The sequence below is a fragment of the Ictalurus punctatus genome, chromosome 7 (assembly GCF_001660625.3).
Source record: "Ictalurus punctatus breed USDA103 chromosome 7, Coco_2.0, whole genome shotgun sequence".
Classification (NCBI taxonomy): domain Eukaryota; kingdom Metazoa; phylum Chordata; class Actinopteri; order Siluriformes; family Ictaluridae; genus Ictalurus; species Ictalurus punctatus.
In genome coordinates, this window is record NC_030422.2 from 14,912,577 (window position 1) to 14,940,143 (window position 27,567).

Below are 27,567 nucleotides of genomic sequence, written 5' to 3' on the forward strand. Positions count from 1 at the left end.
GCCTTTTCGCCCTCTACTATACATTCAACAACCTCATTTGAGTGAGGTGAGGTTCATGCTGATCTTGATCTGAGTTGTTACTACGTATGCGATTCATTTGTGCTCCTGATCCTGGTCCATGATTGATGGTTTCTTGTTTCCCTCAGTACTTAGAATTTCTTCATTTCTTTTTTTTCTTTTTTTTTTTTTTAAAATGTTGCTGCTGGGGTCTTTGCTTTTAGTTGGTAAGTAACTTTAAGTGTCTTCCAAAATTATAACTGGGTAATTACTGGCAAATAGTAAAAGAACAAATGAGCTACAGTGCATTGTTTTAAAAACAATATTTTAATACTAATCAACTCACCACATAAAATTACTGTGAATTTATATTGAATTTCTGAGGGAAAGGTACAAAGAAAGAAAGTTAATCATTATTAACTCATTTACCATGTACTATAACTAAAAACAAACTATGATTCTAAGAAATTACTGCATTACACATCCTGGAATACCTTGTCCTTTGCATGAGCATGCAGACTAGTCTTTAAAATATTTCCATGTGTTGGTCATTAACTAGTCATTTAAAATAAAAAAAGCCTCTTTTGCAATATTCTGTACGTTAGGGTTGTGTCTCTGGTGTACCTTTCTGTGGTGAGGTACATGTTTGTTATTATTAAGCATTTTGGGTGTTCTTGTTGATAAAATTCCTGTACAGTTCTCTCAGATTTGCAGCAGGTTTGTGTATTATGGCAAGAAATAAAGCATTTTAGCTTTTAGTGCACATTTTCTATGTAAAACCATAATAATTGTAGCTGATATAAAATGGTTGATTGTTGAATGAGATGATTGGTTGTGAGGTATTAAAAGTAATCTATGCCACAGAGTAAAGCATAAAATTTGAGCTCTGTGCATAATTTAATGCAGTTGTCTCATTTGTTTTGTATGTGCTGGATTTGTGTACTTCCTGAAAAACTCATGCATTAGGGAAGGCAAACATAGGCCCATTTTGTACTATTTCTCAGAACAACATTTATGAAGTGGCAGTAGTGACTGTAGTAATAATTTATTAAAGTGTTATTGTAATTGAATTTACTGGGTTATTGTGTGCAAGTGTATGGATTAAAAAAATGCAGTCATAATCAAAGCTGGAAATTGTACAGTACTATTGCAGACAAAATGGTAAAGTATTAGGAAAAGAAGACTTATTGGTGACTTCCCTCGCCATCTGACATTACATGAAAGACCCTGAAGAACAAGTAAAACCCACATTTTGAAGAATTCTAATGTCTTGTAGTGCCACAGGATGGACATTTTAAAGTGTGTCTGGTTGTATTACTGTTTCCATGTATCTAGTGCATTTTTGCCACTGTTGACTTAAATATGGTGCCACAGAGGTGCATGGTGGTTATTTTTAATTAGATGTGGCCACAAATTAACGTTCAGTATATTGAGTACTCTGTCTGAATTCGTGGCAATTATTGTATTTTAAAATGAGTGAGAGAAATTAATTGAATTAGACCATTGTGGCCATAGGAACCTAAGCATGGAGATGTTTAATAATATTACAGTTCATCTCAATCATGGGATGACTCATGAAACATTCTGGAGTGGCTGGTGTTACAGTATGACTTTACTATTAGCCCGTGTAACCTTAAGAAAATTATTATAGTGAATACATGTTTTCTCCTGTTCTGGCAAAATAAATACCTGGATGCCATGTGTTAATCAAGATATTCCCACAACAAATCAATTTATGGAATTAAGTTACACAGTTCATGGCCTCAATGTATTAACTTGTTGCCTATTAATTTGTGGCTACACCTTATTAAATAATAACCACTATTTAATCTCTGAGGCTCTGTACTCTATTGTGTATTATTGTTTCCTTTGGTTACTTTGTCAGCTTGTGATTTTTTTGGTTTGTGTAAATTTCTATCAAACAAGTGCTCGAGAGTGTAATGTTTCTTTCTTCCCTCATGACTTCTTGCCTATGTCTCTTCAGCAGTCTCCATTATGTGCGCAGAGAGGGACTATTTTTATGAATCTGATAACGCAACATGGGACAAGGCTAGGCTTAACTGTCAGGAATGTTACAAAGACTTAACCACCATCACCCCAGCAAATGCCGAGATTCTTGGTCTGAACCTTACCTCAGACTACTGGATTGGCCTGCGCCAAAACATAAATGGTTCAAAATTTTGGTCACGGTGGGCTAACGGTGAGCCTGTCCTCTACCAGAACTGGTATCCTGGTCATCCTGTCCCAAAGAAAAAGCCAGAACCACAGCCCACATGTCCAACCCCACCAGCAATTAACAATACAAAGATAGAGGTGATGCAGTGCCCAGCCTTCACAAAACTCTGTGCCTGTCTCAATTCATCTGATGACAATGATAATTATTTGACTTGGGAAACAAATAACAGTTCAATGATGTGGTGTCCGGCCTTGGCAGAGCTCTGTGCCTGTCTAAATTCAAGTAGGGAACCTGAAACTTCCATTACAGAATCCACAACGGTGTTCACCACATCAAATTTTGTTACAAGCCCAACTCCAACGATGCTTACAACTACCAGCTCCTCTGCAAGTATCATCAGTAATGACTTAGAGCCTGAATATATTGAGGATTCCTGTGTGGCCCTGCTCAGCTTTGGTATGTGGCAGGAAAAGAAGTGCAGTGAAGCCTTGCCCTACATCTGTTATGATGGTAAGGACTTTCATTTTTTTTTAAACAGCACCTCAGTCTCACTTTAATATTTACATATAGGGAATTATTTTGTTATTAACAAACATGGTTAGAATAAGGTCATTTTTTGTGGTGTATTAAGAAACTATGGGTTCATGATTATATATACTATAGTTATAGGAAATGTTTGTTTTCATAAATGTCGTTATGCTGTTTCTTTTTTTTTATTCAATTAGAACTTCTGTGTCAGGTCAACGTCTCTGTTAGGCGATGTACTGTGTGTAGGTTGGGAGCTGGAAGTTTGGAAGTTAGTCATCAAGCTGAGCTAGGTGTTTTAGTTCTGACTGAAGAGGACTAGCTATACTTTAGATTTTGTTTGATTTTTGCCAGTCCAAGTCTGGGGGTGCATTCCAAAACTCTGATTGACGTCTCCTTAAATCCTTGATCCTGCTTTCAGGACTCAACCCATAAATCAGTTGAAAGAATCACTATTCATGGGCATAGTCATTCTGCACTCTTAGGAATCAAGAAGCAAGGAGATAAGAGGGCACTAGATCAAGTATACACAGACTCTTCCTATGCAGACATGTTTATTTTATCATATATTAACTTTATATAAATAAACCACAACAAATAAGATCCTAGGATGACAGTCAATTGAAATATGCCTTGCTTTAAAAAAACAGCCAAAAGAGATGTCAGGTGATGAGTAGGATCTTGTTTAGAATAAAGCATCAGCAATTAAGCATGTATTGTGCACATGAAATAATGTTTTTTTTTTTAAGACTAGTTGAGTGTGTGTTCAATGTTATATCTATGTAGATCCGTTATACAATTAGCCTAATACACCTGGGCAGCATGTTATTAGTAGGTGAATTCACTTAAGTCACTTTAAAGTGATGCTTTAGTGAGCAAGGACATATTTATTTGGCAAATACATTCTCAGTTCCTCCTGTCCTTATTTACTTTTCTCCATCCTGAGAGCTAAGAAGGAAAAGAAGCAAAGAATGGAAATGTGAATCCCCCGTGCTTTCTGAAACTTTCCCTAAATTCACTAGTTTTAATCCTTCTACAACCACTAGGATTACTAGTCTGGCTACAATGGCAAAAAGTGGTCTACTCTCAAACCCTGAGAGGATGATATCCCTTATACTTCTGACTCCTTTTCTCCTGTCTTTCAAAGAAAGGATCCAGCCAACCTTTCTCTTGGGTTATAAATAATGGCATAACTCACCAGAGAGGTGTTAGTGTGCCATCTAGGGGAGCCATTACAACACCAAGTTGTTAGAAATTCAGCAATAATGAGACAGGGTCCAGGAGACTGGTGTTGGTCTTTAGGCTTTGATGTTTATTGAGCACTTAAAGAAACTTCAGATGTTAGAAATGCTCTCAACAAGCTCTCTCTCAAAAGGTAGAAGCCAGCTTATGTACAGAGAAGAAGTGAAGGGAGATCGGTCCTTGATATGTTCAGTAACAATGACGCTTCAGACCAAAACACAATTAATGAGAAATATTGCATCCTTAGAAACAGCCTAGAAATAACTGGTCATACATAATATGAAAGAGAATACATAAAAGAACATAAACTTTAGCAACTGATCAACAAATCAGAGGCAAATAATTATAAGCAAATAATTAAAGGCAAATATTTCCTTTAGTATGCATACATATAATTGAAAATATACTGTATGTACAACTTAAACAAGACTATTTTATTATCTGCTGGTACCTCTTGGTGGCAATACCTCATGAAGGTGCAGCACCAACATAGGTTAAAGTTCACTTCTGCACAACACCAGAAAAATGCTCACGCAAGCAGCAGAGGAAAGGTGTGATGTTATTCATCTAAACACAATCTGACTGAAGAGACTATGTGATTAGATGGCAAGGTATTGAAACACAGTTTCACATGGGCTGCCTTAGAACATTGTGCTTTAACTGTTGAACTATTTTAGCTACATGGCCTTGAACAGATGCCTCTGAAACGTCTCCATAACTGGTACATATTTAAATCATTTACTGTAGATGATTGCCAGGGTGTAAGGGGAAGTTGATCAGAACACAAAAGCCTTGTTGTATGGTTTTGACACACATGGATGTGTGTCTGAGTGAGTGAGAACTCGTATTGTAACCTCCTGCCTGATGAGCTTGCCATCAGAGGAGCACACAGTAATTTGTCTTGAAGATTAACATCCTTTGGTTATTTTTGAGTTTGTGTATATAGTTACACCTTTACACTCTCACAGCACAACCTCAGATTGTGCTCCCTTGACATCACATATATAGATAAACACAACACTGAGTTTTTTTGTTGTTGTTGTTTGTTTGTTTCTTTGGTAAGAGTGTTTGGGGCATTAGCTTAGTGGTTAGCATGTTTGCCTCGCACCTCCATCGTTGGGGGTTCAATTACCTCCCCCACCTTGTGTGCGGAGTGTGCATGTTCTTCCTGTGCTTTGGGGGTTTCCTCCGGGTACTCTGGGTTCCTCCCCCAGTAAAAAAACATGTTGTAGGCTGATTGGCATCTCTAAATTGTCTGTAGTGTGGCAGTGTGTGTACTGTTGTCCCCTGCCTCATGCCTCAAGTCCCCTAGGATAAGCTCCATATCCCCACAACCCTGTGTAGGATAAGCCATACAGAAAATGGTACTATTATAGAAGTAATAGCATTTATCTAAAATTTTTTGCTAAAACGACTTGGTACATTCTTATTGGAAAAAAGTCATTTTGAATGGGTCTTTAAGTGTCCATTAGACAATTAATGGTACTTAGCCTCCTAAAAATTGCACTTTCTGAAACACTACATAGAATTGGATCCAAGTGTGAGAAATGTGATACAGCATTATATATATATATATATATATATATATATATATATATATATATATATATATATATATATATATATATTGTCTTTAATACTTCAGCCATTAACACCACATGGGTAAGGTTAGTTTATTTTATAAGAACATGGAAAATTTGATGTTTTTTTGCTTTTATGTATTTTTAAAACTATATTTGTCAATTTTTTTTTATAATATACTGCTGTATTCAAAATGACATCTGCCTTCAAACAGAATGTCATATACTGAATTGCTTTTGGTTTGTAATGTAAAACTCTGCATTTTTATTTATTTATTTATTTATTAAAAATAATGTATTTTTTAAAAAGCTCATTCGATTCACCCAACTAAAAAGCCTCTTTTTTTCCACCCTCAAACAAGCCGTCATTCATCATGCTGTACCCATTTTCTGCAGAACGATTTTATGGTGATGTGGCAGTCTCTAACAAGACAACAACTGGAGGTAATCTGAGTTGGAGTGAGGCAGGCATAAACATTTCTCAGTACAAAATAAAGATCAATGGAAATCATGCAGCAAATGTTACAAGTGAGACAAGTTACAACATGAGTGGCCTGGATCCTGGAATGTTGTACAGAGTGCAGGTAATCCCCGTGAAGTGTGGCCGGGACCTCAACGCTCAGAATATCTCCTTCTACACTTGTGAGTAAAAATCAAAGACATCCACCGTTCTCCGTTAGGGAGCTAGGGATTTTAAATTAGTATTTTTGTGTAGTATTTTTAACTTTATCAGTGACTGCTGTTGTCAGGAATAGCAACATACTGTTGGCTTTAGTATCCATCTGTGACACGTGGAAAACAGGAATTGGCCTGCTTTTTCAGTATACATTTTTTTTTTTGTATCCTCTTTAAAAATTGAGTGACGTTCTATAGACTTTACTACATCAGTGTAGAGATTATCATAATGAGAGATGACTCGGCACAATGGCAGTCTAGTTTTACAATGCATTGCTTGTAGGAACCATATGCAGCCAGTATTGTCTAATGTACTCACAGCAACATTCCTTGCATTTATATTTTATCTGATATTTTCTGTTGCACCACTTATTTAATATTTTTAAGTAATGCATTTGTTTTTCAAACTTGTGTAGTTTTATATAAGAACCTCATGCACAGTTTTTTCCTCCCCAAATCTTTCTCCTAGTGCCGGAAAAGATAATAAATCTCATGATAGTGAGTGTGGGAACAGAAGTAATTAGCCTCAGTTGGAACGCATCACGCGGAACTAATGTATCCTACATATTAAATACTGAGCCGGGAAATGTAAATACAACTTGCCTTTCCGAGACTTGCAATATAACCAAACTAACACCAGGACAAAAGTACAATTTCACAGTTAGAGCTGTGGTCAATGTAAGCATTTATGGAGACTCGAACAGCACCACGGCCTGCACCAGTGAGTAATGCAGTTACCCTATTAGACATGATAATACCACCAGTCATCATATGCAATTCATGTGTTCTTAAAAATATGTTTTTTTTACTGATTAGCATGAAAGCATCAAAGAAAGTAATATATGCTAATACTCATACTATTCATGTATGTAAATTTGTAAACTGTTCAGAATTTGATCTATAAATGATGCTGATATGAAGATGCAGTGCATAGCATTTGCACAGAATATGACTTCTTAATCAGTATAAAAAAGATTTTTTTAAATGACAAATTGTAATAAAAAAGTTGCTCTGCCATTGCCCATTTTTAAAACGAAGAAATCAGAAGTTATTAATTACTGCCTTTAATCTAATGTGGTTATATGTGACATTTGTTCCTAATATTTCTTCCACTTTAGAAACAAATATGTACTAATAAAAAAAGATCTAACTGTCACCTTACCACCTTATCTACATGTGAACCTAATTTTACAGAGCCTTCTGAAGTGGTGAACCTTACTTCTTCAAACGATGAAAAGGACACCATAAATGCAACGTGGGATTCACGTGATGAAAATAGCATGCTATACAACTATACCATTACTCTAACCAATACATCGTTTACAAACACATATACAGCAAATGCTCATAAAAGTAAACTTTTGGAGTCCCTCACACCTGGTACCAAATACACATTAAGTGTGTTAGCAATAGAACCAAATTGCAACAATAAAGGAAAAACAACTTCCATCGTTGCCTATACAAGTGAGTCAGAGATTCCTCGTTTTCATTATTTTCTCTTTTTTCTTTTGTAGCACTCTTATTACACATGTTTTGTATGATAGAACAGTTAAACAGTAATGGCTGGTATTAGATGGGAAGGTTAAAATGTAATCTTTATCAATAGCTTCACAATGAAACTATTTAGATTGACCAATGCATTATCAATAGCAGAATAAGAATGATGTGAGGCAAACTATTAATACATGGACACTGATGGGCAGCTTTATTCGTGAGTTCTAATTTTCCTAGTGTTTTAAGTCTGCAAGAAATCTGGATTCATGCTCTGTTTTTCAACTTACTAAACAGAAAAGCTGTTATTCAAAGCAAAAAACACCAACTGTATAGTTCTGTTATCTATAATTTTGTGCTTTGATTGGAAAATTAGTGCTTAGTCTATCTACTTTTAGTTTCTCTTCCAAATGTGTCTTTGGGGAGGATGACAGCACGAATAATCCACCTCCCCAAAACTGTATTTGTGGTTTAGCCTTGCTAGCCCATCTTGCACATTTATACCAGCCGCCCTCAATGTTCTAGCTGTCTGACACTACCTCCTTTGTTTAACGTACTGAAGAATCAATAACCAATTATTCAAACTTTTTCAAGCTGGCATAACTGTGAGGAAAATTTTATTGTGTGTGTGTTTTGAATTGTGTGTCATTTTTATGTTATCATGTTTAGTACCAAAGCAAGTGGACAAACTTAAACTGGAGAGTACATATAACAATATTACTGCAGAATGGGCCCTTTCAACTGGAAATTTTGCTTGGTTCATTGTGAATATCTCTAGCACCATGAGTGAGAACATCTCAGATCCTGTCAACACAACCTATTCTAAATGTTATTTCACATCTCTGGAAGCAGCAGCATTGTACACTGTTACTATCCGTACTTATGTGGCGGAAGACCTGAAGCCAAGTCATCCAGTCAGTCAATCAATTTATACCAGTAAGTGTGAATAGCTTTCATGCCACTAAATGTAAATAACAGTTATACTACAGTTCTATTCCACTTTTCAGTCATTACACTTTTCAATTCAAGGAAATTATCCACAACTTATATATATTTTTATATTATATTATGAATTATAGTACAACTTCTAAAGCTGAAAAAAAAAAAACACTCAAATGATCCTGAATGATCCTAAAACAGTGTCACATTCTTCTTTCTCTAGTTTACTATAACATAGTCTATTTGCTATTTATTTTCTCTTCTGTTCATAGAACCCACTTCACCTGGTAAAGCCAGTGTACAAAGCTTAAACAGAACTGCAGTATTTTTAAGTTGGGGAATTCCAGCGAACTCAGAAAAGGTTAAAAACATTAGTTACTCAGTTACATATACTTCTGATTTTTGGAATCATACTGAAAGCCGGAACTTATTTGGAAACACCTCTGTCACCATTAATGGATTAAAATCTGGCACCAAGTATAAATTTAGTGTCAGAGTTCACGCTGGAGAGTTGAGAAGTGAGCCCTCTGAGACCACCGGATTAACAGGTAAGGAAATTATAGCCTTCTCACATAAAGGACTTGCTTTTCAAGTGCAAAAATAAAGTGGTGCATTAGTGTAAAATGTATTATCAAACCAAAAAGACAACAGCAAGTCAATAACGATAACAAACAAATGTTCAAGGATTCATATGATGCTATTTTATTTATATTTATATTTATTTATATAAGAATGTAAACACTGAAAACCCACTGAAAGGAAGATGGGTTATGCAGAAGAAAGACTTACTCCTCACTATAATAAGTAATTTCACATTAAATTGCTTGCACTATGCCACCTGGATAAAAGACTGAATTTTTTAAATTCTTTTTCTTTGTAATACTTATATGCTTGTCCAATCAGCAGTGAGAGTGTGATGTTAAATAAGAACCTACACTTTGTGCTGTGAATTAGCATAGATGTGTTTCTGAATTTCTGGTTTCTGAATCTGTTGTGTTTGGCCACCATATATAGAGGCTTTTATAGTAGCAAACATATTCATATCCACATTTACTGCATTAAGATGAATTGTCAATATAAGTAAATATAAAGAAATAAATAACAACAGTATTTTTTTTTTATGTATGGTGGCCTGTAAGGGCAAAACACATTAACAAACCAAAAATGCACTGACTAGTACACAAGTATAGCATAGATCACATAAACTCATAGTTGTATTAACCAGTTAATCCCAGCTCACACTGCCAGTAAAATGTCAGAATTGTGGGGGAAAATATGTCTACTGGAAATGTAATTTTCTGTGTAATTGTAGTTCAGTCATATTTATGTACAGGTGCCCATTTTAGGCAACACAAATACCATAGTTAATTAATTTAATAAGCATAATTAGTGTTGCAGTTACTAGTGCTGTGACACGTATTAATCAGTCAACGGCCAAACCAGGTAAAAATCCTGAGACATTGTGATGAATTGTTATTAACTGTGATCAACAGTTTTCAGGTCAGGAGACCCGAATCCACATTATTTTATATGTGTTAATGTGACTGTTTTCAGTTTGATGTGGTTGCTTGGTAATACATTGCCAGGTAAAATACAGAAAAAGGAGTATGGTATTTCCTAAAAACAAATATGCTGTTATCATTACTGAGAGTTAAATATAAGACACAGTGGTATTGCTCAGAGAGGAAGTTATATTATTGTTTGAATCACCTATAAATACCTCTATCCAGGAACTGTATAAAAACAACTTCTATTTTTTTGCAGTGGCTGAAATTAGAAATCTAACCATTGCAATGCTGTGTTCCTCTTCCACTGAACTTTACTGCATGAAAAACAGCACTATGAATTCTGTCCTACAAGAGGTGAGTGTCAAATATATACATTAACAGTAAACTTTTTTTTTGGACTGAAATAATATTACTAAAAGGTCAGAATAATCAATGAGCACCACATCCCAATATTTAAGTTTAAATATACAGTATGATGTAATTTCCATATGTTTTACAAGCTTCATTTAGTCCAACAACAGAATTTGATTATTCTTCTTAACCCTCAGTGAAGCAAAGATACAAAACACAGGCTTAATTTCAAGAAGTATTGTTCACTGTTCATTTTTCCCTCCTTCCATGTAGAATCCAGATTTTACTAGATTCAATCGCCTTTCCCACAATGAATAACTATGATCTTGGAAAGAAAGTGTAGATTGTTGTTGGCTACCAGTTTTGGGGCTATTGCTGTCGTTTTCATATATTTCATTCGATACAAGTGCAGAAATCAATTTAAGGCACATTTATATATATGCAATTTTCAGTATTGCCTATTTATACAGTTTTATTTTCACTCTTTTTTAGTCATTTTAGCTTTACTTTCCCTTTGCACTTAAAAAAGAGATACAAGAAATGCTTTTTTTTTTTTCCTTTTTTTTTTTTTTTTTCCTTTTTTTTTTTTGGGAAGGTGACCTAATGAAAGAGTGATTGCATGTGACCTATAATTATGAACTGTCAGGTGAATACAATCTTAATGTGTTCATTTGTGTGAATGCATCTTTTATCTATGTATTGATTCTTTTCTTACTATTACACATACTTAGATAGACGATGATGTATCTTTTTTGTTGTGTTGCAGCTGAAAAATCTTATTCACCGCAACTTTGAGGATAATGTTTTCTGGAACCTTACTTTGAGGGAAAAAAAGTGATGTATATATAATGCAAGAATGCACAACATATGTTCCAAATGTATGCAACACGATAATTTTGCTTCTCTAATATCAGCTCCATATGTCTTAGACTTATCAAAGCATTGTTGTATACAGTAATCATTTATGTACCTACATACCTACCTACATTTATTTAACTACTCATAAGCTTTATATTTGTTACAGGGCATAATCCTTTAGGTCTCTCATAAGTACATACTAACGATTATTCTTTCTCAGCTATGTAAAATAATCAAAGAATAATGTAGCTGATTGTGCTTTATAAACTTATTGAAACCTAGTGGAATGGGGCTCTCTCAATAAGATAAAAGAATATTTTTTTTATCATTTTTTATCACTTTTATAATTAGCCTAATAATTATATAATTAGAAGTACACATAAAGATTTGAGTTATTCTCACTGTTAATAACCGATATATCAGATCATCTGGCTCTTACCATAACTTCACAATCAATATTAAATATCATATGGCTTAGAGTAGGCCTACTTAAGCAGTTGTTAATAAAGTATAGGAGTAAATTGTAGCTGTAACTTCAGGCTTGCTAGCATTTACATAGGACATTTTTTTTCACAATTAATTTATTTAAAATTTTTATGTCAATTATATTTCACGTTGGACTATTTTCACATGTGAATTTTATCACATCTTCATTGCTTTTCAGATATGATGAATTCTTTTTCCACGTGATCACATTTTGTTTACATGATGTCACATTCATTTACTTCATGTTCATATGCATTTTTAGCAGAACATGTTGAATAAAATGCATTGTCACATGTTTTCTTCATGCTATTAAGCTATATACACTATATGGCCAAATGTTTGTGGACACCTGACCATCACACCTATATGTGATTCTTGAACATCCCATTTCAGATTTAGTCCCTTTAGCTGTTGTAATAACCTCCAATCCTCTGGGAAGGCTTTCCAGTAGATTTTGGAGTGTGGCTGTGGAGATTTCCTAATCCATCCAGATGAGCATTAGTGAGGTCAGGCATTGATATCGAGTGAGCAGGCCTGGGGTGCAGTCAGTGTTCCATACTTTTGGCCATATAGGGTATTACCTACATGTGAAAAAGTTATATAACTAGTTGTTATGTTGTAGCTGCAATGTTTATTAAATTCTGAATGTTGAATTTTACATTTTACATTTTGAACTTTTATCTTCATTCACTCTCTGGACTCAAAGACTCTGTATATCCCACTGAAAAATCTGTGTATCCATTCAATCCATATCCTTTTTGAAATAACAAATATGAAACGCTAAAAATGACTTCTGAATGTATCAATTTATTGCCTTGGCTAGAAATTTACATTAAACAGCTTTTTTTGTGAACAACCAAATCATGAATGTGAAGTTTTAATATATTGGCTTATAGGCCTAGGAATGAGGCTTTTATAAATATAGGCCTATAAATGAAATACACTTGTTGCAATTGTTTAAAAAAAAACCCAAACAAACAAACAAAACAAAAATAAATGTCTGTTTATTATTCTTGTTATAACCTTCTTACTTGTGCACTTTATGTCCTTTTAAAAGTTTATTGTGTCTTGTAGAGCAAAGAGGAACAACTAACAGACTTGACTTAAAATAACCCGCATTAAACCAAACACCAAAACAGGCTTACTTTCCGGAAATGCTGTTCAATGTCAATTTAAATATTGGTCGATATATAAAAATTGGCCTACAAATTAGGCTCATTTATTGAGTCCACAATGGTGTAAAAACAAAAAACAAACCAAAAAAATTATTCGAATTAACCAAATCAAATACACATTCCCTTTTCTGCATGTTATTTTGAGCAATAAAATAGAATTTTTTTTTTCTCCTTGGATTTTACCTGGAACAATAATAAAATAAGCCACTTGTTTTTATTTTTTTTTTGGTCATTTTCGCTTACAGACATGGAAGTAGAATGATCTTCAAATCGGTTGCAATGATAGAAATAATCAGTAGGTGGTGGGGCTTGACAAGTAAATACTAAAACTAAAATAACCTGGTATCTTTCCTCTGTGTGACTATGACCTCAATAACCTTTATGATTGGCTAGGATAACATTTCCCTGATCTGCTCCAGGATGCAGTGATGAACACAGCTCTGTAGAACTGTCAAACTAATCTGAAGTTTTTTTGTTTGGTTAAAAAAAAAAGGTTTTATTTTATTTTATTAAACCTGTAGTTTATTGCAGACACTGTTTAAGAGTGATGTCCTGTCTGAAAATGCAGTCAAAGTGGAGCATAAAGTGTCAATCATTTACAAGGTCAGTAAAACGGAATGCTGGGGGAGAAATAACCATAGAGATAAATGGTATCTACTCGGTAGTAGGATAAACGAATATACTTTCATTTGCACTGGAGAATCTTTAATGTTAAACAGGATGTTCAGGGTCTAATGGGATCTGATAAGCTGAGCAAAAGTACATAATTCTGAAGTACCCTATTCTTATCCAAGTCTGACATGAAGTGCAATGGTCACAATCATCATCATCATTATCATCATCATCATCATCAACAACAACAACAACAACAACAATAATAATCTGAGGTATCTGAGATGATGATGACGATGATGATTATTTAATCTCATCACATTGCTATATATATATATATATATATATATATATATATATATATATATATATATATATATATATATATATATATATCTCAAAATAAACATTGGAAATTAACATAAAAAAAATGTATGCATAACTCTAAGAGGAAATAAACATATAAGCAATTGATATATTGCTCATAATTTATTAAACAGTTTTAAAACTTCACAGCTTTACATTAGTAGCCTAACTGCGTCATCACTGAGCCCCTCTTCTGCTTTCCTCCGTTTTATTTATTTATTTATTTTTAAAGAAAGTTGTGATCATGCAAAGTGTTGTGTGTGTCCGTTATTTATTACCATAACTTGGACAAAGACCATAAGACATTTTATACATTCGAGGCAAGCCCAATGAGTTCACAAACTTTCTTTTTTCCCACAATTGACCTGATTTGTAGAATTTAATCCGCTACTCAGGTTAAACCAACAAAACAAACAAACAAACAAACAAAATGATGACAGAGGAAAATGATTAACATGTTTCAGCATTAAGCAAATAATCAGTATCTTATCCGTCATTTAATTCAGTGGTTTTATTCAGCTGTTTTATTTCGACCTTCATCATAACCTGAAGATGTATTTTTGCTGCTTCTGAGACTTCTGAGATATGAATATTGCCCTTTACTCCCGAAGTGCCAGTCTGCCGTTGTTTTGCGTCACACTTTTCCAGTTTCAGCCAATCCGATGCTGCAGCAGCTCGCGCTTCCGGTCAGCGCTGGCGCATCTGGAGGACGCATTAACGCTGAACACGGAACGATGCTGCGCGCGCACTGCACAGTCTCTGTTTCTCACACATCACTAACGATAGGCGACCTTTAAAGAACCTAACAGTAACCTGGATTTGGAAAGTATGGGTAAAGAAGACATGTTGTGCCGACCAGCAGCGCTGAAATTCACTATTGATCACATCCTTAATAAGGACTTTGATGTAAATCACCAAAATTCACAACTCAGCTCAGAGAGCAGCTGTTCATCGTGTGAAGATCAGAAATGTCATGAAACAGGTAATTCATATACACTCCTAAAGAATGGGTGGAATATTTAGTGTTTTAATGTTAATTTAAACTTGTTCTTACACTCAAACAAAACAGTACTAAAGCAGGCTTTCCTTGTCCCTGTTGTGGAACACCTTTTGTACTTCTCGTGTGCAGCTTCCACTTGGACATGAGGATATACAGTAGTAGGGTATACCTTTGAAATAATTTAAAGTAGACTACATAAATGGACCGTGATTCGATTTTAGATTGACAGGTACACTATTCAACTTTCTAATGTAAAATATATACAGTAGTACTGTGCAAAAGTCTTAGGCACCTTATTTATTTATTTTTTTTTTTTAAAAAATACACATTATGTTAATTTTATTTTACTTCGACGTTATTGAGTCAATAGAAACTTTAAAAAAAAAATTTTTTTTTTAGATTCCAAACATTACTTTTAGAAACACAAAATGAAATGTTACATGGAAATGTTTGTCTGGCAGTCAGGAAAACGACATATTACATAATACAGTACTTTTCAGACAAACACTATAATGAAGTCTGTCCGGATTTATGTGCAAACACAGGTATGACAGTCAGAGTCTTCAGATTCTCCAAGATGCTTAGAAAAACACATCAGCTAATTTCCTTATAAATCTGCATAAAGATGCATTTTGTGAAGAAGAAGAAGAAGAAGAAGAAGAAGAAGAAGAAGAAGAAGAAGAAAAAAATTTAATATTGACTTTGTTTAGTTTATTACTGTTTACTTCTTTTAATAGTGGAGTCTTTATGTACAAATGTTAATTTTTTTTTGAAGGTGTCTTTGTTTTATAGCATTTCTTTGCATGTGCCTAAGACTTTTGCACAGTACTGTATACCAGGTATAAAAGGTGTAGCACCCGAGAGACAAAGAGAGGTGAAGTTTACATTTTCCCCCTGAGATATACTACCACGTGTAATGGCCGCAGTGTGTTCCTTTGACAGATCACAGGAGTAGTGACGTCTATGGCCACAATCTGAGCGTCACGATGGACGAAGTAAGTGGAAAGTTTCCTAAAAATTCCAATACGCACAGCAGAGATGATCTGTCTAAGCATCAGCAAAACCACAAGAAGATCAAGCCGCTGGTGAAGAAGAAAACGCGCACCATTTTCTCCAAAAGACAAATCTTCCAGCTGGAGTCGACTTTCGACCTGAAGCGCTACCTGAGCAGCGCTGAGCGAGCATGCCTCGCCAACTCCCTACAGCTCACTGAGACGCAGGTGAAAATCTGGTTTCAAAACAGAAGGAATAAACTGAAACGGCAGATCTCCACAGACTTGGAGGGGTCGTACAGAGGAAGTGTTGGGAGTAATATTTTGGGAGGATGTTTGTTGCCGACACCGGTTCCACTTCTGTATGCAGGGAGCACTCCGCATTACCTTTACCTATCCCATGCCAGCAAATATTTCAGCCTTTTCGATGGAGACACGTGATTTCTCACAGCACAGACGGTGTTTTTTTCTTTCTTTCTTTCTTTTTTTTTTTTGTTCGTTTGCATGGATGATACGCCAACATTTGGAAGCACAACACTGAGTCATTTAACTTGTGATAATAGTTGCACAAAAAAGATTGAACAGTAATGCTATCGTGTTTATTTTGCTATGCAAGATGTTAATAAAGGAAACATCAAACAGTTCTGTAATAGCCTTTATCACTCTTAAATGATAAAATCGCATCATTTAAAAAGTAAATACAGCTTTGCTAAAAGACATTCAAGATCTTTGCTAAAGAATCTGCTATTTTATATGTTACTTTTTTATTATACGAAGAACACATTGTGATTGTTTTTTTAATCGATGTAATTTAAACGTAAAGCATTAGACTACAACATATGTGTAGGGTACCTCTCTTTGGGTTTCATTATTTCGTTAAATATATTATTCTTAAGTAGCTGCATTTCTGGCATTTCTAGCGACATTCCTAAACTGGGCAATATTTTAAAAAATCTCTTTTATCTCTTTTACTCTTATCTAATGAAGTGAGTGAATAATTAAGTTAATAAACATAAGCTGTTATCTGTAAGCTCATGACATATATTATATTTTTAAAATGTACATTGTCAGTGAAAAAAACACAATAACACAATCAACCAAACATATATATATATATATATATATATATATATATATATATATATATATATATATATATATATATAAGCCACATTCTTATATAATAAATGAAATTAAATGTGTCTACTTTTAAAAATACAATATAGAGCAGTAAACAGTAGTAAATGAAACAAAGTCAATATTTTGTGTGACAAAATAATAAAAATAAATATAGTAATCTTCGGTACAATTTCTGCAGTTTTATAAGGAAATGAGCTGTAAGTGTTATTGAGCATCTTGCAGAACCAGCCACGGTTCTTCTGGAGACTTTGACTGTCGCACTTGCTTCTTATTTTTGCTATTTTTGTTACATTCAGAACCTATCAAACCTATAAAAATACACTACAAAGTAAAACTCATAGTTCTTTTAGTAATTTTAACGTGTGTCAATGAGTGACATGATCAGAAAAAGTTGGATTTATCATAAACCTTGCCTCGGGTGTTGTCAGTGTTTGTAGGACTACTAGACCGATAAAATATAAAACTTTTCTAACTAGACTAGTTTGGTGTCACTAACCCAGGGGAGGGTTTAGCTGCTACAATGCCATGCAAAGTACATGATCTTTCCTTATGCTCTGCTCATATCATGTTCATGTAAATTGGAACTCATGTAAACATTTACACACCTTGTTTTCCTGCTCAGCCTCAGATGATGTTACTGTTTCAGTTTCAATCCTTTACTGGTTTTAAAAAAATCAGCGTATGTCCATTTTTCTTCACACTGATTCTATAAGCTAGCGTCTGGCAGAATTGTCAGCTGACAGCCAATAAGACACAAGTGTTTCCATGTATTTTCCTGTAAAACGTGTCTGATTGGTCTCACCTCCGGTCACTGAAGACACAAAATTACAACACCGCCGTCTTCTTTTACTGACGTTCAGTTTCGTAGTGACAAACCACTCAAAGTGGAGAATTATTTCTCGTCTAAATAAAAAATCGTTTTTGTGCAAAGCGTGATATTTATTTTTTTTTAAAAATGGATTTTACTTACTATTGTTTTCTTAACAATAAATTTGGGCGCACGGTGGCTTAGTAGTTAGCACGTTTGCCTCACACCTCCAGGGTCAGGGGTTAGATTCCCACCATGGCCATGTGTGTGCGGAGTTTGCATGTTCCCCTTACTGCGGGGGTTTCCTCCGGGTACTCCGGTTTCCTCCCCCAGTCCAAAGACATGCATGGTAGGCTGATTGGCATGTCCAATATGTCCGTAGTGTATGAATGGGTATGTGAATGTGTATGTGATTGTGCCCTGCGATGGACTGGCACCCTGTCCAGGGTGTACCCCGCCTTGTGTCCGATGCTTCCTGGGATAGGCTCCAGGTTCCCCCGTGACCCTGAAGGAAGGATAAGCAGTATAGAAAATGGATGGATGGATAACAATAAATTTGTAATGCAAGTAACATGATTTTATTGACATAAGTAACTGTAATCAAATGACATAAATTTAAAGAATAATGCATTACATTACTGCATTATCAGAAAAAAAATATTAGATTACAGTAACGCATTATACCCAACTCTGTTAATAACATACAAACATTTTTCTGTAACATTTAATTTTGTGCTAGAAAACTAATGTTTGGGAATCTGAAATGTTTTTTTGTACTGACATGATAATGTAGAAGTATGTGTGTGTGTGTAGAAGAGGGGGTAAAAAACGTTATTTGGAGAGTGTCCTCAAATGCCATAGCTAGCTTCATAGCTTTGTTCTCCAATTTTTCTGGGTCACTTACTTCTTTTGTGTTCGAGCTGTCCTCTGCTTCCATCTTTCAGAGCAAATTAAGTGTCTGGTCCAGCCAAAATGTGCATACAGCAAGAAAAGACGGTGATCATTTACACCTCATTCTCATGTTACTTCTTGTAAAACTGCTGTGCTAAAATAAATATGCAACATTAAAAAGATCAAGTTATGCTAATGAAAACTGAGCCACATCAGTATAATATTTTATAATGTAGCTCTCTTATTGTCATGATGATGATGATGATGATGATGATGATATCACAATATCAGACAACTATAATCTTTTGTCAGTATATTTAGCCTATACCATCCTATAGATAACTACTGCTGTTTATAATTTTAAGCACAAAACAATTAAATATATGTAAAGTGGCATTGATAGGGCACTCCATGGTTTCTGCAATAGAAGAATGTAATTTTTTTTTAAACCTAAATATTTTAATAAACCTGATCTTTGGCCCCAAGAAGTCAAACAAGTTTGTGGTTTTATTTGATTGCATTTTCTCCAGTGCAGGCAAATACATTACACAAGCTCATAAAAAAATCTAATTAGATGTTTACTGGATGAACCTGTCTCATTTTCCGGACTAGTCAAATTATAGTTAGGATAAATGCAGCATTATGATGTTCATTCAGAGCAATAAACTCTTTTTGTTGAATTTACTAGTTTGTATAGCACCATTGTTGTTGTTTTTTAAATGCTATATTTTATTTTAGTGATGTAATTATTATTTTTTTCCCTTTGCAGTACAATAGAAAATATTCATAATAGTCAAGCCTTCTCAAAATATAATTCAACAGCTAAGAAGAGGTACAGTGCATTAATCATTACCCATTTGGATTAAAAACCTAAGAGTTGAAATATTTAACCAGTGAATAACAAATTAAGTATAGCCTGTTTAAGATGAGGTAACTTTCCCATTTATATGAATATTACTCCAATCTCATACTCTATAATCCAAAGAAATTGAAGCAAGTACACTGAGCGTATAATATTTTACAACAACCAATAAAAAACCCTTTTTTATACCTAATTAAAGAGAAATACAGATATCCATGTGGCCCTTTCTTACCAAGCTGCTTCAAAAGAATTTCTATAAGAATTTCCACAGGTTTTGAATGCAAAATTATATATGAATATGTTAGACTGTCAGTGAAGCTAAAAGAGAAAGAGAATTTTGATGAATGTAGATTTTACAAATGAAAACATAGAAAGAATAAATTAATATTACACTACTGCTGCAAACAAAATAAAATGTTTATTTCTACACTGTTTCTAAAGTTAGTGTTGCTTCCATACATTTGGCATGTGTTTTATCATTACTATGATAATTTTTCTTTAATTAAAATGTTTCATTTTTAAAGCACTCTCCCTGCCTGGCTAAGCCACTGTTTCCTCCTATTCAAGACTGTTTACTTTTGTTTGGAGCTGCAGAATAATGGTGCACCAACAACAGCACATTCAGCCAAAAGTGCATCATCTGCATGGACAGCTTTGTCATCTGCAGCAAATCACACTGTAAGCTATCTAATGGGAAGTTATTAAGCGGGGGGCTAAAGTGGATTATGTGAATTTGTTTATATGTATGGCATTATATGAACATGGAATAATATAAAGGAATATTGGGATTTTTTTAGCCTGCAATGTAATCCTCTAACACAGTGTGTGTGTGTGTGTGTGTGTGTGTGTGTGTGTGTGTGTGTGTGTGTGTGTGTTGGGGGTAGGGGTGGTAGAGGTAGGGTGTTGGCTGTAGCTGCCAGACTTCCTGGCTCTGCTTGTGATGACTCTTGGTGGTGTATGAGCCATCCAATGCCGCTCTGCTCTTTGTTCTAGAACCTCAAGGTATAAATGACCTTCTAGTTGATGAGCCACTCTGCGATATGGAGCCATGTATGAAGTGAAGGGAAATCCATTAAAGCCTTCAGCTGATCAAAGGCTCCTAATGCCAGGATACCATATGCACTCATTTAGAAATATCCATGACTTGTGGGCACACAAGATACTGACTTACTGCCATGCATGTCTACAAAGTGTACACACACACACACACACACACACACACACACACACCCTTTTGGATTCAGTAAAGTTACCACAAATTCCTTTATAATTAGAGATTTAAGCCTGAAACTGCTCTGTTCTGACTGAAACTGTGCCACAGAACACATTTCCTCTTGATATAAAATGACAATGACACTTTTTATGCATGCTGTTGTTGAAGTAATGGACTAACTATGGCATATTTTCAGGTAAAATCTAAAATAAATCCATAGTTTATCCATCATTAAGCCAAGTACAAACACGTTTATTCAGGAATACGATACATTACAATATCATATGTTCACTGAATATGAGGAAAATCTTTACAAATCCAAGGGCGATGTTCTTGGGTTTTGTTTGATTTCATCCAGTTGAAGATATAAGAAAAGGCATGAATGCTAAACCCACTCCAACCCTAATCTTAACCTTTTTAAAAAAAATGTATACAAAAATATAACATTCCATCTGGTTCAAAATAGTCAAATTTTCTGTTACAAAAGTTATAAAATACAGATCATATACAAACAATACCATAAGGATCCACCAAAGCAGGTAGAGTATTTTCATCATTTCATGCTTACTGACTTTTACATCCAGATGTCTGACAATAATGACAGAGTCTTATAAGCAGCAGCACTTATAAACTGTTTATTCCTATGAAAGTTCTATCATTAATTGAGGAGCTTCTATACTGAGATTTTTTTCACCAAATTGAACAAGATTAATTGACTAAAACTAAATGATGATAATCTTATGTATACAGATTACATTCATTAACTTTAATGCATAATTCTTTATTGAGGAAACAGATGACAATGAATATCAAGCCACGCTCTAGGGCTTAAACTTAATGATATTATTAAAATGTGCAAGTACTTCACATAGGAACATGTTTTTTGGGAATAAATATCTTTAAAAATACATTTTGGGCAAATTACTTTCATTACACAAATACGCTCTAAAAAATAAATGAGCCAGAAAACACGTCATAGTAAAACAACTTTTAGTTACTTAAAGAATTGCTTTTGATTAACTAAAACCCTTTCACAATTTCCACAATTAACGAAATAATTTCCACCACAAAGATCCTTCCATATAATGTCAAACTTCATGGAGAACTAAAAAGTGATATTTGTAGTTCTTTGTTTTACCCAAAAATATTGTTAAAGATCCAACAATAAAGGAGTTATTTAGAAAACACCACATCACTCTTTTACACATTTAGGAGTGTAGATAATTTCTTAGCAAACATCTTAAACTTACATCTTCTTTTTCAGTTATTCATTTTAAAACAGATTACACAATGATGGCAGTGCAAGTAGTAGTGCAGGTCCTACGACTTTTAGTCATGGTTAAGAACAATGTTCAGACACTTTTGGGTGTTATTCCTCTAATGATCACATGTCAGAGAGCATTTGTGGAAAAAAATCGATCATCCAAAAGACAACAGCTCAAGCTAAGAGTGGCTTGGATTAAGGACTCCTTTTTTGGTGATACAAACTGAACCCCAGTGGTGCAGGACCGTACAGAGCACCACAGTGGATCGACAGCCTTACATATATATATATATATATGTATACATACACACACACACACACACACACACACACACACACACACACACACACATATATATATATATATATATATATATATATATATATATATATATATATATATATATATATATATATATATATATATATATATATATATACACACACACATATATATATATATATATATATAGTGATTCCACTTATTTAAGCAAATAAGTAGAAATGGTGGTTTATGCCTCAGAAATCCAAATACTGAAGGCTTGTGCATTGGAATTGGCAGCTGTGATAGAGTTTGTTGTTAATGTGTCCAATAAATCATTAAATATTAAAAAAAAACATGAATGAAATGTTATTTAAAACTACACACACTGTCAAAATTACTTGAGCAAAGTGTAATCAAATAATTGCATTTTTCACTGGACAGAAAATTGATTGAAAAAAACAACAACAAGGAAATGTGTGACATGTTCCAGTTATTGAGTAAACCATCTTGGGGAAAAATAAAAGTCGAAATGGCAAACACTTTATTCATCATTAACATATAGTTAATTGTATTATGAGTGGCTTTAGGTAAAAGAAAAGATTAATATTTCTAGGATGGTGCTGAGGAGTTCAGCAATAGACTTGTTGGGAGATCTTGATGAAAGTAATTTACAACATAAACAACATCCCATTCATTAAAATCTAAAACCAAATGAGTACTGTGGTAAACCTAATCATCCCATTAGATCTTCAAATGGCTTATTGATTTAGAGCAAACTGGGAGCCTGACATGACTTAATGCTTTGACATTAGAACCTCAGTAGGTTTATTAAATACTGAACCCACATGAAATTTATGCATTAAATTTACTTAATGATTGCAATCACTTTTCTTAAATACACTCTAGCTAATCTGCATACTTGTTACTTAAGTGTGCTTATGCACAGTTGTCACTTGTCTGTCTCTAGATAAAGTGAAAGTGCAAATGTGAAGTATATAAATAAAATTTACAAAGTTACTTTATACTGTCACAATACTAACTGCCTTTATACAGTTAATAGAAATATATGAAGTGATGAAGTGTTTGAATTTGTAATGCGAAAAAGCAGAGATTTCTGTGTCAAAAGTATTAGGCAAAAGCAAAACTAATGTACAGATACTTACAAACCAAAGTAAAACAAAGTAATTGCACTTTGTTACTTCTCAACTCAATTAATTTAGTAAGTAGATAATAATGTAAAATAAAACATAAAAAAACACTTTAGAGAGCATGAAATGATTAATCAAGGTTGTCAACAAACTGATTATACATAATAAGGCGGTTGGTAAATGATATAAACTTGTTTTTCTAGCTCAGCATATGCTATATTCTCTGTTAATATAGTGAATTATTATTATTTGTGTTGAAAGAAAAGAAACATATATTTCTGTTGGTTTAATGATTACATATGGCTAATAACATTTGGACACGTCAAATTAAAAGCAATGACCTCTTGCCTCCCCAGAGCTGCGTGTTGTTCGGCCCTTTATAATCTCATTCTTGCTGACCCATCTGCCCCAACAACATGGGACCAGCTCACATTACTCTGCTGACAGCAATCTGCTCAGTTCAATGAAGATTTGATGTTTTCAGACCATTGTACATGGCCTGGCAAAAATATTAGAAAATCAATATTATGTGTTAGTGAAAACTGATACTGGCCTAATGGATGAGGCTCAGCCATGACATGGATGTGGAGTTAAATTCATGTTTATGTGGCTGGCCAAGGCCAGGGGTCACAGTGTGACTGTCTATCTGCTTTTAATGGATGACTATCGACTGGGTTTGATCAGAACTTTGTGCTATATTGTGTCACTCTGGGGGTGTGAGGCCTCCTCTCTGTGCTACAGATCAATAGTGTATCAGCAGCACATATGTGCAGTCTATTAGCTTGTTTCTTTTTTCATTTAATGGTCATTGACTCATATACATATTCAGAGACTTGTATCCTCTAGTGAGTAGCATCAGTAAAATACTTTTGCTAATTATGCCTTACCCTAGTACAACCTCATTGCATTTTACCCAGTGTTCACATGTTGAGGTAACAATGCTATTAAATAAATGTGTTCTGAATTTTGACAAAGCAGAAACGTTAACACTTTATGCAGTGCAGTGAAAAAGTATTTCTGATTTCTTCTGGTTTTGTGTATATCTCATACTAAATAGTTTTAGATCTTCAAGCAAAATACAACATAAAACAAAGGCAACCTGAGTAAACACATAATCCACTTTTTCTTTTTTGAAGCAAAAAAAAAGTTATCCAACACCAATGTGAAAAACTAAACCTAAAATCTGGTTGCGCCACCTTTAGTTGCAATAACTGCAGCCAAACACTTCCGATAACTGCAGATCAGTCTTTCATAACACTGTGGTGGAATTTTGGCCCAGCCTTCTTTGCAGAACTGCTTTAGTTCAGGCAAACTGGAGGGTTTCAAGCATGAACTGCCCATTTAAGGTCCTGCCACAGCAACTCAATTCGTTCAAGTCAGGTTCAAGTTACTCTTTGGATCATTGTCTTGCTGCATAATCCAGATGCACTTGAGTTTCAACTTACAGACTGAAGACCAGACATTCTCCTTTAGGATATTCTGGTAGAGAGCAGAATTCATGTTTCCCTCAATTATTGCAAATTGCCCAGGCCCTGAAGCAGCAAAGCATCCCCACACCATCACACTTCCATCACCATGGTATGATGTTATTTTTTGTGGAATTCTGTGTTTGATTTACGCCAGATGTAACGGGACCCCTGTCTTCCAAACAGTTCCGCTTTTGACTCATCAATCCACAAAACATTCTTCCAAAAGGTTTGAGCATCACCAAAGTGTGTTTTGGCAAAATTCAAATGAGCCTTAATGTCCTTTTGGGTTGGCAGTGGTTTTCATCTCACCACTCTTCCATGGATGCCATTTTTGCCCAGTGTCTTTCTAATAATTGAGTCATGAACAGTGACCTTTTTTAATGCAAGAGTGGCCTGTAAGTCCTTTGATGTTTTCCTTGGATCTTTTGTGTCTCTTTTCCTGGATGAGTAGTTTCTGTGCTCTTGGAGGAATTTTGGAAGGTCAGCCACTTCTAGGAAGGTTCACTACTGTGCCAAGTATTTTCCATTTGGAGAAAATGGTCCTTTGGAGCCCCAGACCCTTTGAAATAACTTTTTAACCCTTCCAAGACTTCCTCATCATTTCTGGAATTTCTTTCAACTTAGTTGGCATAGTGTGTTACTGGGTAAGACCTTTTAACCAACTTCATGCTGTTGAAAAAGTTCTATTTCTATTCTATTACATTACATCTATTCCTTTTCTATTACAGGCCAAGTTGGTATTGGATAACTTTTTTCTTTTAATAAATAACTATCATTTGAACAATGTATTTTGTGTTTACTCAGGTTGCCTTTGTTTTATCTTAGATTTTGTTTTCATTTCTGAAAAAAATTAGTATGAGGTATACACAAAAACAGAAGAAATCAGTATGGGCAAATACTTTTTCACAACACTGTATATGAACCTGCTTTGACAGATTACTTACCATTGCGGTTAAAGCGGTTACTGAAAGTGTGTGAGTGAGTAAAACTCACATGTTGTTAAAGATTACATCTCTCCTGTAGAACTGCATCTCTCTAATGTCTATAATAATTGTATCATCAAAATCCACGATAACATTAGTAGTAAAGTATGTCATTAAAAAGTAGTAGTAATGTAGGTCATTCTGGTTTCATATTAATTTACCTTTCATGTAAGCAAGCTCACTAAGTATAAGAGTGTGAACTACTACATCTCAGCACATTTAGCCTATGAGTGTTAACCAAGATGGCAGAAGCCTGGGGATCAAATGAGCATCTCCTGCTAGTTGCAGCTTGCAGTTTGCACAATGAACTGTGATGCGATCTGTCACAGACAATTCATGCCATGATTAACATGACTGCTAACATTAGCCTTTGAAAGAATGAGTGATCTTTGCAAAGGTCACAGTAACTGCCCCATCAACAAATTCTGATCCACACATTTAGACAGAAACACATTTAGACAGAGTCCAGAAGAACAATTGTACAATTGCAGCTATAAGGCTGTCATAAAATGACATACTGTTTACACTACAATCAAAAATGGCACCAGGCTTTACATGAAGATGCTTGGAAATTATATCTGTTGCAGGGATGCAGTTCAGTATTGAATACACATGATTGTTAATAATTAATCTATTAATCAGAGTTCAATGTAAATGCTGTCATTTAAGTGTTGCCTAATTCCATTCCATGTAAAACCTATAAAAGAGCTCAGTTAACCAAGTAAAAGTACACTTGAAGTAATATTCCTAATATTAACTATGTACTATATACAAATTATTATTGAGTGCACTGCCTGTTGTTTTCTCTGTGTCAAGGGCACCTGCTGCCTCCAAGTGTTTCTGGAGCTCTTTCCAAGTGGTCCTTGGCTCTTGGGCTACTCTTCTGACTATTCTTCTGACTCCCTGGTCAGGAATCTTGCGAGGAGCTCCTGTGTGTGGCCGGTTGATGATGAAGTGATGTTGCTTCCACTTGTGGATAATAGCCCCAGTGGTGCATACTGGAAGTTTTGAAATACATTTGTATCAGATTCCATCAATATGTTTTGCAAAAATAAGGTTGCGAAGGTCTTGGGGGAGCTCTTTGCTTTTACCCATCATGAGATGTTTCTTGTGTGACACCTTGGTAAAGGAAAGCCTTTTCACAGACCATCAATTGACTAACCCAGCTGATATTAATTTGCACAGATAGGGGGTATAATTACTTACTTCTTTCAGCTGGTTCCTTGCCTTGGAGAAAATGATCCAATATTGCATATCTGTGAGTGGCAAACATATGTGAACCTTTACTTTCAGTATCTGATGTAAATCCCTTGTTACTGCAATTATACGTTTCTGGTAACTGTGGATCAGTCCTGCACACATCAGCTTGGAGGAATTTTAGCCCATTCCTCATTACAGAATGACTTCAACTCTGGGATGTTGGTAGTTTTCCTGCTTGCTTGAGGTCCTTCCAAAACATTTCTATTGGATTAAGATCAGGTCTTTGACTTGGCCATTACAAAACATTAACTTTATTCTTTTTTAACCATTCTTTGGTAGAACGAATTGTGA

General features: G+C 34.7%; 2 protein-coding genes across 3 annotated transcripts; both read left to right on the top strand.

The window, feature by feature from the left end:
- Window positions 1-6: 6 nt before the first annotated feature.
- On the top strand, window positions 7-12,689 carry LOC108267914 (receptor-type tyrosine-protein phosphatase eta). Of its 2 annotated transcripts, none has more exons than XM_017472431.3 (9): window positions 7-224; window positions 1,982-2,683; window positions 5,917-6,162; window positions 6,665-6,916; window positions 7,390-7,659; window positions 8,356-8,622; window positions 8,898-9,173; window positions 10,390-10,487; window positions 11,251-12,689. In XM_017472431.3, the coding sequence occupies exons 1-9, from the start codon at window positions 119-121 to the stop codon at window positions 11,320-11,322; spliced, it is 2,289 nt and encodes a 762-aa protein (XP_017327920.1). In that variant the 5' UTR covers window positions 7-118; the 3' UTR covers window positions 11,323-12,689. The 2 variants fall into 2 exon arrangements, with proteins under 2 accessions (XP_017327920.1, XP_017327921.1); XM_017472432.3 differs by having other exon boundaries at window positions 1,985-2,683.
- A 1,356-nt stretch (window positions 12,690-14,045) lies between these two features.
- LOC108267916 (homeobox protein HMX3-B) lies at window positions 14,046-16,650 on the top strand. Its single transcript, XM_017472434.3, has 2 exons — window positions 14,046-14,963; window positions 15,924-16,650. The coding sequence occupies exons 1-2, from the start codon at window positions 14,810-14,812 to the stop codon at window positions 16,412-16,414; spliced, it is 645 nt and encodes a 214-aa protein (XP_017327923.1). The 5' UTR covers window positions 14,046-14,809; the 3' UTR covers window positions 16,415-16,650.
- Window positions 16,651-27,567: the final 10,917 nt, after the last annotated feature.